This window comes from Gopherus flavomarginatus, chromosome 8 (assembly GCF_025201925.1).
Source record: "Gopherus flavomarginatus isolate rGopFla2 chromosome 8, rGopFla2.mat.asm, whole genome shotgun sequence".
Taxonomy (NCBI): domain Eukaryota; kingdom Metazoa; phylum Chordata; order Testudines; family Testudinidae; genus Gopherus; species Gopherus flavomarginatus.
In genome coordinates, this window is record NC_066624.1 from 2,272,952 (window position 1) to 2,286,129 (window position 13,178).

General features: G+C 38.1%; 1 protein-coding gene across 3 annotated transcripts in view; it reads right to left on the reverse strand.

Annotated features, from left to right (window-relative positions):
* LRCH2 (leucine rich repeats and calponin homology domain containing 2) overlaps positions 1-13,178 on the reverse strand; it is an 89,974-nt gene that overhangs the window by 24,479 nt on the left and 52,317 nt on the right. For 2 of the 3 annotated variants that reach the window (XM_050964911.1, XM_050964913.1), the window contains 7 exons: positions 12,855-12,942; positions 11,433-11,544; positions 11,018-11,115; positions 10,863-10,930; positions 10,534-10,638; positions 7,944-8,021; positions 4,456-4,524 (listed from right to left, as the gene is read on the reverse strand). In XM_050964911.1, coding sequence (XP_050820868.1) covers positions 4,456-4,524; positions 7,944-8,021; positions 10,534-10,638; positions 10,863-10,930; positions 11,018-11,115; positions 11,433-11,544; positions 12,855-12,942 — 618 coding nt within the window. The remainder of the gene's footprint in view (positions 1-4,455; positions 4,525-7,943; positions 8,022-10,533; positions 10,639-10,862; positions 10,931-11,017; positions 11,116-11,432; positions 11,545-12,854; positions 12,943-13,178) is intronic. The other variant, XM_050964912.1, reaches the window with a different exon arrangement.

Below are 13,178 nucleotides of genomic sequence, written 5' to 3' on the forward strand. Positions count from 1 at the left end.
CCTGAGTATGCAGATTCCTCTGTGGTGACTGGCAAGCAGCACTCCCTCAGGATTGTGGGAAGAAGGATTTCAGCTGCACACGTTAAACAGCTATTTTAGTACTGCCCTCCTGAACCTGGCATCTTACACAAGACGTAATGTTTGACAAAGGTCAGTAGATTACTCAAAGTTGTTGCCTTACAGATGTAACCAAGAATAAAAGATATCAAGTATAATTCCCCTCTATACCCTAAATATAAGTATTAATTTATGTAGTGACTTGGGCCTGTAAGATGTTCAGCACAGGCACACAAGGCCTTAGGCCTGAAACAGGCTGGTACATAAATTCTCAGGGGCCATGGTGTGGCTCAGAAGTGGACAACTGGATTATGATGTTGCATCATACAATATGACATCACTGAATACAACACAACAGAAAGTGAGGGATAAAAAAGCAGTAAGTCATTTCTGATGACAAGGTGCTATTTTGAAGGTAACTGCAGTAGCTACAAAGTCGCTTAATACTCTTCCAAGACTTTTAGCAGATAGATTTAAAAATAGGCATGAGATATATGATCCCTCTACAATACTGTTCTGGTGAGCAGAACTATAAATGCCACAAGCTGCAATTTGGGAAACAGGCTGCAAAATTTCTACTGAGGGCCATTATAGGTTTTGTTAAAATCCTAGTTTTAATTGCATTAGAAAATCTAAGGAGGAAAAACAGCAATGCACATAAATAACGAACCAGAAAGAATCCTGTGATGGAGCGTTCATCCAATGAAAGACTCGGAAGGGTTAAAATGGCTAAGTGACCCAATTAACTGCCCACGCTGCACCTGGAGGAGACAGGGAGCTCAGATGGGCAGGAACAGGTGGGGCCTATATAATCCAGGAAGCTGGCAACAGAGGGCACTGCATGGAAGTAGTCTGCAGTCACTCCCTGGGTGAAGGGAGATATGGTTCGGACTATAGAGCAGTGGTTCTCAAAGTAGGGCCACCGCTTGTTCAGGGAAAGCCCCGGGTGGGCCGGACCAGGTTGTTTACCTGCCGCATCTGCAGGTTTGGCCGATCATGGCTCCCAATGGCCGCGGTTCAGCACTCCAGGCCATTGGGGGCTGCAGGAAGGGTGGTCAGCTTGTCCCTCGGCCCGCGCTGCTTCCTGCAGCCCTCATTGGCCTGGAGTGGCGACTGGCCAAACCTGCAGACGCGGCAGGTAAACACACTGGCCTGGCCCGCCAGGGGCTTTCCCTACTATGAGAACCACTGCTATAGAGGATAGTCCAAAGTCACTCCTTGGGAAGAGGGAATTGGGAGGCTGGCAAACCTAAGAGGGGGGGAAGCTAGGAAAGTAAGACAAGGCTCAGGGGGAAAGCAGTGAGGTATGGAAGAGGTCAAACCTTGGCTGCCAATGACAGGGCCCCTGAGCCAGGACCCAGAGTAGAGGGCATATCCAGGTCCCCCTACCAGCCACTGATGAAATGGCACCAGTGGGGCAGTGAGTAAGAAAACTGCCTGAACCCATTTTTCAAGAAGGGCTTTGATAACTGGGGGGGGGGGCGGTGGGAAACAAGTATGGTGACCTGGCCAGAGGGGCCAAGTCATGAAGAGGAGGCTGGGGTTCCTGGAGTGAGAGGGGCCAGCAGGGCATGAGGACGAAGGAAGAGAGACACCACCAGGGGAGGGCACAAGGCCTGGCTGGACCTAATCCCCAGGATGGCTAGCAGGTGGCGCTGCCAACAGTGAGTGAACCCTGTAAGAACTCATTTTTGGTTTATACATGGATAATGTACCTTTTTCAAAAGGTACAATCTATGTTAAGATATTTGGAACCAGTCCTGTGTGAGTTACATCATAAATACATATTTAAGTGTTTTAAAAATTGTGTATCATTTATAGACCTATTCATCAAAGAAATCCAATCTGAATAAAAAGCACTGAAAAACAATTGTATTTAGAGAAAATTTTACTTGTATATCTCTTTCCTTTCTGCCTTTCCATTTATTACTGCAAGTATTTAATAGGAAACAAAAATCCTGTTTTTAAGTTCCATCTACTCGCGTTGATTATTCCTTACTTGAAGTAAATCCTGTTAGTTACAGACTAGGAGTATGGCTACACTTGAAATTTCAGCGCTTTGAAGTGTGAGTGTGGTCGGAGCGCCAGCGCTGGGAGAGAGCTCTCCCAGCGCTGCACATAAACCACATCCTCTACAGGTGTAGCTTGCAGCACTGGGAGCCATGCTCCCAGCGCTGTGGCACTGATTACACTGAGGCTTTACAGCGCTGTATCTTGCAGCACTCAGGGGGGTGTTTTTTCACCTGAGCGTGAAAGTTGCAGCACTGTAAAGTGCCAGTGTAGCCAAGCCCTAGGCTGCTGAGGAGAGGATTATGTTGTCACAGACAAAGGATTAAGACTCTGGGTCTCTAATTTTACAGTTCAAAAACAGTTTCTTCTGACATTAAAAGCGAAGTTTGTATCCGCCAAATTTGTTTCTTAGAAATAGAATAGGTATATCTATTGGTCCTCTACCAAGGACTGGTTCAAACACAGACAAAAAGATGCTAGTTAAAATCTACCTTATGAAGAGGGCCTTCCCCCCATGATTGCTCCTGAATATACCAAGTAATTGTAATTGTGCTCTCCCTTGCCCAGTAGCTGGGTTTAGGATTTGGCATTATTCACTGATATGATTTGCAGAGTAGCTTTTCCACTCCTGAAGCTTCTGACTATTTACACTTGGGAAATGTTTATTAGCAGCTGCAAACAGCAAAAACCGCCATTAAAGAACTCTAGCAAAGCAATAGTATCCCTAGGAAAAAAAAAACAACAAAATTTAGGATTAAAAAAAATAGTTTGCTTTCAGTTTACTGCTCAATTTTAATGCCTAAATAACTTGGAAATGCACTGTTTACACCATACAGAAGTGTTTTTCAAATTACTAACAGTTTAACTTAAACACCAAAACTAATTTTCTCAAGTTCTACTTAAAATGTTCGAAGTGAGAAATTCCACACTTACCCCCAAGTTATTCTTAATATAGATAAGAAACTAACTTGACTATATTTCAAAGAATAAAACCGGTAAATTAAACTCAATGGCTGAGAGAGCTTTTCATTAGGGACATGACAAAATTAAACAAAACTGACATCTCAAGGACACGGTCAACTTGCATTTCTTTTAAAATTGGCAAACTAAAACCAATTCTTTTGACAGGGCACTCTTTCAAAGACAGCGTTCTGAGTTTTTTCTTTAAAATGTCTTATACAATTTTTACCTTTTATCTGTTCTTTTCAACCAGAAAGAAACTGACAAGCCGACTAAAGAAGGCAAACAGTGAAACTGATTCTACGCACAACCTGCCAAATGTGCCAAGTAAACAAAATGAAATAAATAATAAAATAAAGATATTTTCACTGACTTCTGTCAGAATAATCTTGGATGTTACTACATCATATAGTAGGCACATATCATTCACAGAAAGAAATAAGTGAAAGGTAACTATGCAATTCATTCCCGAGTATTTCAAACATGCATTATCAGAGGAACTGGGGTAAGCTTTTAATGATATAGAACAAAATTATTCAATTTATAACTGAACTTAAGCCATGGAATCCGAGCAACCCAAACCATACGAATGTTGTAAGATACCAGAATTCAGTTCAGCCCCAATTGTGCAGGGAAGTGCAAACTGCACCTCACTGTGTCCACCAGAGACCAAGTGGAGAGAAAAATCAAGCCTGGGAAGAGCAGGCCTCTCTGCTAGCTGCTGAACCTCCAAGTTCTCCATTGCATCAGCTTCTCAACCAGACTCTCAGCTGTGAGAACTTCTCTCTGCTTAATCCCTCACCCCCCCTCAGATTGGTTTTCTGCTGCTGGGGACCATGAGTCAGAGGGTGGTGTTAGCAGACACCAAGCAACTCTGGCCTTTGTTTCCTAAAAAAATATACCCCTTTATCAACACTGGTATAAGCCAAGTTTGGGGGTCTCATCACAAAAGGCAGATAAGGTCACCCAGCAGAGTAGCGATACAGCAAAGGGCACATAACAGTCAGGAATACTAATCATTTTATGAACTCATGGCTGAAAGAATAAGAACTTACTGTTATGTATCACAGTGTGAAAAAATACTGATCTACAGAAATATACATTGCTGTAAAATGTCTTAATGATCATGTTATACCAGAATTAACAAAAAATAAATTCTTGAAGAAGTTCACCACCACAACCCCAGAACAGCTAAAAAGTGCTCTGGTTTACTATTCCAACAGCTGTATTTCATATCCAAATTTTGTCACTGGAAGGAGTGTGGGGCTCCCACAAAAGTCAATAAGTTATTCATGAACATTCAAGGGCAGAATTCAGCCCTCATTGTTCAATGTTCCTTCATCTCTACCCTGTATGAAATGTTCACCACAAAAAAAAAAAAATCTTATTTCAATACTATGAAAGAAAGCGCTAAAAATTTCTTAATACCTTTTTTCAGATTCCACGGTCTGCTTTGGCCTGTTTCTTGTGCTTACTGAGGTTGAATGATTAAGAAGCCTACAAAGAGAAAACACATTTATCTGGCAGCTCTCTAGTTAGCAACCTCTGTAAAGTATACAGCATCTTCTCCATTAAATGCTTCCTACAAAATAAACAAACACTCTGAATATTTGTGGCATTTTTTACATAGAATCTGAATGTGCTTATATAAAGAAAACCCAATAGAGCCCAGTCCTGCTTCCACTGAAATCAATAGCGGAGTTTCCAACTTTTATGCTCTCTCAAGTCTTGCAATAGTAGGTATTTCTTTAAAAGAAAACAAAACAAAACCAAGAAACAACTCTTTAGAATCTCAGAAAAAGCTAGGTCTCCTTCCTCATTTCTTCACACAAGAGGCCACATAAGCTGCTCTCATTGGGTTTGAAGCCCAGCCAGTATTCATGCACAGACAGGAGACAGAGGGACATGGGAATGCAGAGTGGGAGCAGTCAGGAAGAACATACAGGTGGTCAGTGAGGCACAGCATGGGGAGCAGGGGAAATGTAAAATAAACAGGAGACTGGCAGTGGGGTTTTGAGCAGGAGACCGCAGTAAAGGCTGAGAGAATTGGGAGGGAGTCAGAACAATGATGGGGAGAATGGTGTTGAATAAAATGGCAATTACCCTCCTGAACCCTGGAACCCTCAAAACCACTGGTGGCCTATCCTTGTGTGCACATTTAGGGGTGGATTATTACCCTGAAACAATCACACACAGTGTAGAAAGAGATGGGGCTGCCCCCCTTAAAGGATTAAAAAGACAGACAGATGGTAAACCAATAAACAGAGCAATTTTTTTTAATTGAATGATTTTCAAGCAAGCCTCATGCTATTTTGGGGTTGGACTCAGGATTTTTGAATTCTTAGAACAGAAAATATTGCACTGTAATACTCCATTGTTCTCAGTCCTGCTCACCGTGAAATCAAAGTGTACCCTTAAATTACACAAAAAACCTAGAATTCAATAATAATGATAATAAAAACAAATATGTACTAGAAGGATAAAAAGTAAAATTGGAAAAGTGAAATAGACCCCTACATTTTAAGTCACAGATTAACCACTCTCTTACAACTGTCTTTAATTGCTGACTTGTATCACAGGCTTTCATTCAACCTCATCATCGGTGGCTCAGCTTAAATGGTACTATAAACACTTTTCAATGACGGTAAGTGTTGCGACTGTACAAATCTCATTTAACGTAATAAAATCATGCAGACTGAACTCTGAAACTGGAAAATATACTCCCTCCAGTCCATACTCCCTATATTCAGTCTTTAAGGACTGAATATTTCAGGGTGTTTTGAGGTAGGAAAAAAATTCTAATTCTCCAGAATAAATACTTACATAAGGCTACAATGTTTGTGCTATGTGATATAGCAAATACTGTAAAATAATGCAACCATTTTATGATCATTAGTTTTCAGGAAATATTCCCACTGAAATCAGTGGACAATTTTGCCATCAGTATCCTTTAAATAAGACCCTTAGAATAAAATTAAAGATTAAAAAAAGGAATAATTTGAATCACTTAATAACTTTGATGTCACAAATGAAACTGTCAGTGTAGATAAAATGATTTCATGTAAGACAGACATGTAGTTTTAGAAATAAGCCATTTGACACACTAAATACTAATGATGTGCGCATTTTTGCTGGTTGAAGCTATTTCCATTAATGACACAAGTCACTGATGCTTCCAATCGTTAAAAACCAAGACATTTATATGAGTGTTCAAATATATTTTAAATACTGAACTTAGGAAAAATAAATTCAGATCTCTTTTTTCCAGTACTGAAAATAGTCTGGAACGGTATAATCAAAAGTGAACTCAAAGTAAATGTACTGGTAAGTAACAGCAAGTTCAGTATCTGTCAGGTCAGTGGTTGGATGTTTGACTAGTCAGGGCTTTTTGAATTTCCTGTGAGACTGAATGACAGAGCTAAATGGATTTTTGCAGGTTCGTTGTGAAAATGTTGTCTACAACCTGTTTATAAAACTGCATGGAAGTTAGTTAATCTGTATTTACTAAGTTTCCAAGCCCAACAGTTCAAGGTAAAATTCTCTGAGCTGGAAAAAGAGTCAGTCATTTGTTCATTCCAACCATTGCCCCATCCCCTGAGAACATTATACTTTTCTCAAAAAACAAAAACCAACCACCAGACATCAGTAAGCTTTATAACTCCAAAACTAAGATTTCAGTTTATTAAAAAAAGCCAACAAACTGCAGAGTCCATGCAAAATGAATGTATCAAGTCACTCACAAATGCTTAACTCAAGTAATTCTCAGAGTGATGCTACCAGGACAGATTCCACCATTTCCATCCACATCACATATCTTCACACTCAACCCTCACTCTTTGTCATATACTATAATCAGTAGCTGAAGGCAGTCTGGCTTTATTTATCACTAGAAGAGTACTTCAGTATTTCTTTGCAAGACATATAGCATGAGTTCCATCATCTTCTCCTCTTTAAAAAAATCCCATGTCCTGACAATTATACAAATTTTGCTGTACACCGAACTAGTGTATACAATCTCCACTCTGATTTTCAGTGTTCCATTGACCTACATTACAAGTACAGGATCTTCTCCAAACTTCAGATTAGAAGGGATGATGGGGGGCTGACCTTACCTATGCTTACTTTCCAAAGTTTAATAGGTTGTTTCGTTTTTAAATAATGTGGAATCTTCACTTGGCATTAGTAGGCTCTCTAATGTTTGTGATTCCTGAGTACACTACATTGTTCTCAAGAATTTTCCAAGCCAAGTGAAAAATTGTGTCATGACACATTAACTGGACATTAAAAGATTTTTGCCTGGAAGTCCCCTTAGATTAAAATACTCAAGAACTGCTCAGTGACAGGAGTCTCTGCAGAATATGCCAGGCGAACAGGACCTTGGTGAGTCTTGCAAGTGGGGAAGGAATTCAGATGGATTCTAAAATCAATAGTGAGAAGGACCCCATTCCTTTCAAGGCATATCCCATCTTTACATATGGCTCTTCCTTCCATATCCCAACACTGAATTTCTTGTACCCTATGTGGCTTTTACTGGTTGCCAACTCCCTCCATCTTGAACTTTGCAGGAAATTGTTATCTAGGGCAAGATATAATATTTGAAATTTCAGGCTGGTTGCTTAGGTCTAGTGAAGTCAGTGGTTGGGACTGGAAAAAAAAAGTCAAGCTTACAATTGGAAGTTACCTCTGAATAGCTAATGTTAAACTACCTAATGTTCTGAAATACAAACACACTTCCTCTTGGACAATATTGAATGTGTTCATAACAATTTAGTTTGTGATCAGTTTTTTGGCCATTTAATATCCTATACTAATTCACACAATGACTTTGTTCTACTTTGCATTAGCCAAGTCCTGATAATATTGCTTTTGTCTAACATGCGATCTTCAGAGTTTTAAGCTCCACAAACACTAGATACCTGGATGCACGTCCTGCAGCCCTCGTCCTCTGGAAGAGTTTTTCACTGAATGAAGTTCTATAGGTTAATGGTCTCCGTCTGTATTCACATTTCATGTACACCAAACCCAGAGATAGAAGAAGGAAGCAGGAGAAGTTGATGGGAGAGGACAGGGAAGTCATTAGTATAGCAAGCAGTAAAGAAAAAGGAGGATAGATTTCACAGGATTAAAAGAAAACATGCTAAATGATCAGAGTTAAGGTTAATAAGAAATTATTGGATTCCACAAATTTTAGAGGAGTCCATGTGATCAGGTCAAAATTGCACAAATCTAAATATTTACAAAGTTGTAGATTCAAAACCAGAAATATTTCAACTGAATCTCTAATTCCAATTCTTATTGCTGTCACTACAAGGAATTATATACATTCACAAAAACTTATGAGCCAAAATCAGGGCTGACTTATATCTTGTTATATTTTGCTGATTGCATATAGTTTAAATCAGTGCTGAGTTTGTCTCCACATTTAAAAAAAAATGTACACAAATATTAAATAGAAGTGCCATGAATATAGCAGTAACGCTTAGCAAATCAATAGGTTCATGCAAGTATAACCATTGCAATGTCAACCAAAGCAGAATTTAGAGTTCTGAACTCAATTACTAAATACAGCACAGTAACGGCTATGCTTAACAAAAGTAATTTAAAGCAGCACTAGGTTAGAAGTCTGGTCACAGAGGAAACGTTTGGTGTAACAAATGATGACATAAGGAGATTTACAGCATGTTTTTCCAATATAATTATCAGCATTTAAAAAAACTAACGACTGTTTTGAAACAATGTTTACTATAATTTTTAAATATTGTTTATATTTATTTTATAGTACAGGAAGAATTCAAAATATTTTCTAATTCTTTTTTGCCAGTTGCCACCTAACCAGGACTAAACATCACTGTTTCCTACTTCTCTTTCTTAATTGTATTTCCCTTCCCTATGGACACATCCACATTCCTAAATACTTTAAACAGAATTACAAGTAATTAAAGCTATAGAAACATTCATATTATCTTTTCACACAGTTAATATTAAACTCAGCTAACACTAATTCATTAATTGTGATTTAAGTAGTACTCGATGGGGATAAACTCTGGCCAATTTCTAAAGCTTGACAATATGCAGCTGCAGTATCAGGATATTTTAGGGTTTAATATCTTTCACAATGTTTTAAGACAAACTGATGCGTAGCATCCCCATCATCTCATTGCTATGCTGAAATTTAAGACACTAATGAAAACTATATTCATCTGATCATGGAATGTGTCATCTTGCCAGATTGCTGCCACACTCTCTCTGCTTCCTTCAGTCTTGCTCCTCCACAGCTGAGCACATTTGTGGGAAACTCTATGACCATGCAGACTCCCCTACTAGAAATACTCCTTAACCCCTCTTAGTTCTGCCATGTTCCTTATAGAAAACCACTTCTTCACCATCACTGAATGCCACATCCAGAAATCCATCTGCCAATATGCCATTGGCTCTCCCAAGTAATCCTTTCAGAGCCTTCCATTCGAGATTGCACTGATTCTATTCCATTCTCCTCAACTTCAAATACAAGCTTCCGGTCCTTAACAACTTAGCCTTTCCCTACTTATCCACTCTTGTATCTTTTCATATTGCCTTCTTTCCCCTTCTCACTCCACGGCAGCCAGCCTCCATCACCTGTTTTTCCACCTACACAAGCACCTTTTTATTTTCTTCCTTGTTACACTTATATGTAGAATACCTTGCCCAAACCAGTCCATATAGCCACTCTCCTGTCCCAGTCCAAATCCTTCCTCAGGAGCCCCTTCCTCTGCAATGCCCATTGGAGACTGCCAGCTAGCTAGATGGACTACTGATATTCAACTTGTTTGTGAGTTTTATCATTTGAAAGACACATACTTGAACAAGGGTCCTCTCTCCTCATCCTTTAGCAAAATGTTATATCTTGGTAGTCTGAATGGAGGAGTTACCCTCTAAAATCTGGTATCCTGCATTTACTGAAAACTTCATATTCTGTAAAAATAACCAACCACACAGAAGCAGTACATGGTGCTAAATAGTCATTTATAATCTACGCTGAGGGCATTTTAGCACATCAGCAATAATGCCAAGAATTTGCCATTACTAATTTCCATCATTTTTACATAGGAGTGTCTCACTTTGAAAAGTGAGAGTGTTAAACACCTGATCAGATAATCAATGACTAGCTTAACATTATGAAACATAAAATGTTCACGTCAAATGGATTTCCTGTTCTCGTTTCCACTAGATGAGCAATGAAAAAAATAATCATTAATTGCTATCACAATATACAGGTTACATCTGGACACTGTGGCTTCTCTGTCTATCCATTTTATGAAAACAGACATGTGAGACACACACCTAAACATTCTGTATTAATTTGTTTGACTGTTTAATGTCTTTAGTTGCACAAGTCTATCCTCAAAGCTATAAAACAAACACAAACAAAAACACACAAAGTTTTAACCAGACAAGTTAAATGGAAAAACAAATTAATAGGTTAGACGAGTTGTGGGCCATATTTACTGTATTTGGATTTTGTATTACCTGTTTTTCTGCTCTTGTTGCAGTAGCTGAGCTGCTATTTTTCTCAAGTCAGTCACTTCTTTCAATTCATCATATTCTTCTGCCAATAGCTGCTCTTTCTGAAGCCTGAAAGATTAATTTAGCTTAAACATTTTGTTTTCAGTAGGTTATGGAAAGGCATGTATGTTTGGGGACTTGTTTTTTAAGCAAATGATAGTGTTACTTGACAGCAATTGAAAAAAACCCTTCCTAAAAGTTGATCTTCTGCCCAACCACAGGCGCTTGTACTCACTATCGCAGAACTATGCTTTGGAAATATTGACTTCTGAAGAGATGTTTATAAGACCTACCTTTTTTCATCTTCCCATTCATCATTCCCTTCTATTTTCTGCAGTTTCTCAGGGTGTTTTCCTCGTTCCTTATACAGAAGGAAAAAAATTAGGAGTTTAGACATTAATGACCAAGATGTGTCACCTAATTTTTTCCACTTATTAAGTTACCTTACCTTAACATAAGAGACAAATGGTCCCATTTGTACATCTCCTTGCTCAGGAATAGCTGCATCTTCTGTGTTAGGGTCAATGTAATCAAACACCTCCTGGTCTAGGGATGATTGATCAAGTTTGGAAAAAAAAAATGTTAAACAGTTCTCTGAACCTAACATTATTCCTAAGAGGTACTTGTGACAAAGTCAAATATAACTAATACAGTGAGCTCTTGCTATATCTAGACAAGATTTGAAAGGATGGCTTTTTCTTTGTTGTATGTTTGTTGATCTTGTATTTAGAATTTTATTACAATGTTGTTTGAGTGTAAATGCACAGATCTAATACACCATCATATAATCTTGTGCAGTGCTTAACGGAAATTATCTGCACCTGAAACAACAGTGTTTGTGTACTAAAAAGATTAGGCATTACCTTTATGTGAGTCAAATTTACTTCCTATTAAATGATTGTCATTCCTTAACGTCTGTTCCCTTGTCGATTCTGATACCTGAGAGTGAAGGCTGATTGTATCATCATCAGACGGCTGCAAAGAATAATCAGAATTAAAAACATGACTGGCATATTAATTACTCAGTTTACTGATAAGCCACAAATTACAACATAGAATCTGAGTGCCTACTACGAGGGGAGATTTAGATGAAACACTTATATGAATGCAAACTGCGGTTAAAACATGTTTTGTTTCATCTGAAAGACAGTACTTTTTATTTACAGAGCCCTGCAGCATAATTCTGGGGCAACTGGTCTCTTAGCTGAGTAAAGTGTGCCACCTACAAAATCAACAGTTTCTGAAGCACACAGATGATATTTCTCTACCCAAACGATTACCAACCACCACCACACTTAATTAAAGGAGCTGTGATTCTCTCCATTAAATTTGTGTGGCCACTTTACTTCTAATCAGTTTGACCTTCTTGACATAATCCTGGAATACTCCTCCACTTTATGATTTCCTACGGACAATCTAATTATGCTTCAGATGAATTTGCAAGTACAGTTTTTAGCCTAGACTTAAAATTATAAAACTGTGACTAAGGGAAGATTTACCATATTCAGTTTTAGTACTGCTGTTATCAAACTGTAGTCGATTACACAAAGATCCATACAGCTACATAAGCATGCTATTGGAAAAATAGGATAAAAACCCCAATTCCCTTATAGCTTTTAAATGTTGCTGATAATATGTCTGTCAATCAATAGTCCCCATTAATAAACAGCCAATGCAAAGAAAAATACATTATACCTCAACTTATATTAATTAAAACAGAAATTATTAGAAAAACAAAAGCAACTCTCAAATTAATTGTTCCCTGTTGTAAAAAAGTATCTTGTATTTTATATCTGAAAATGGCCAAAAAAGCCACCACTGATTTGGTTCAGAGTTCAATTTTAAAAAAGCTTGGAGTGGGGTGACAGAGCACCATGCAACTAATTAGGGCTAAATATTCAGAGGGACATATAAATAAATTTTAACATTTAGTATCATTCTATGCTTTACAGCAAGTTTCACCAACAGAAGACGGTCCAATAAAAGATATTACCTCACCCCCCTTGTGTCTCTAATATTCTGGGACAAATGCAGCAACAATTACATGGTTTACAGTAAGTTTGTCACACATTTTACTGAGTTCATTTAATGCATTACATTTAAGCTTTCTCAAGTTCTACAATGCACATCTGAATGACAAAGAAATAAGCAATTTAGTGCAGCAAACTTATGCACAAGCTAAATGATAAACTGCTTCTGTAAATGAAGAAAAAGTACTGTCCTTTCAGCCCTCTTCTATAAACAGAAAAATAAAAATATACAGTGAATACTAAAAAACCACTCACTTCAGTTGTAGATAATCTTTTATCTCCATTATCACTGCCAATGCCAGAGTCAGGACCATGATTTTTATTGGGATAAAAGTCTTCCATACTATAACAAAGAGAAAAGACATAGCAGGTAAGACAAAAATATCAATTTTTTAAATGATAAGTGAAAGGAAGACACGATTTTCAAGATGTTTCCCCCCATATCTCTATTGTTGCTGGGACAAAAAAAGAGTTTATTGCTTTCTTTTACACCTATCTGTGACATAAGACCCACTATAGAAATGTTTAGTGTGCTGAGAGGTTATTTTAAAGAATGGTATCGGATGGAAATTTAAGGTT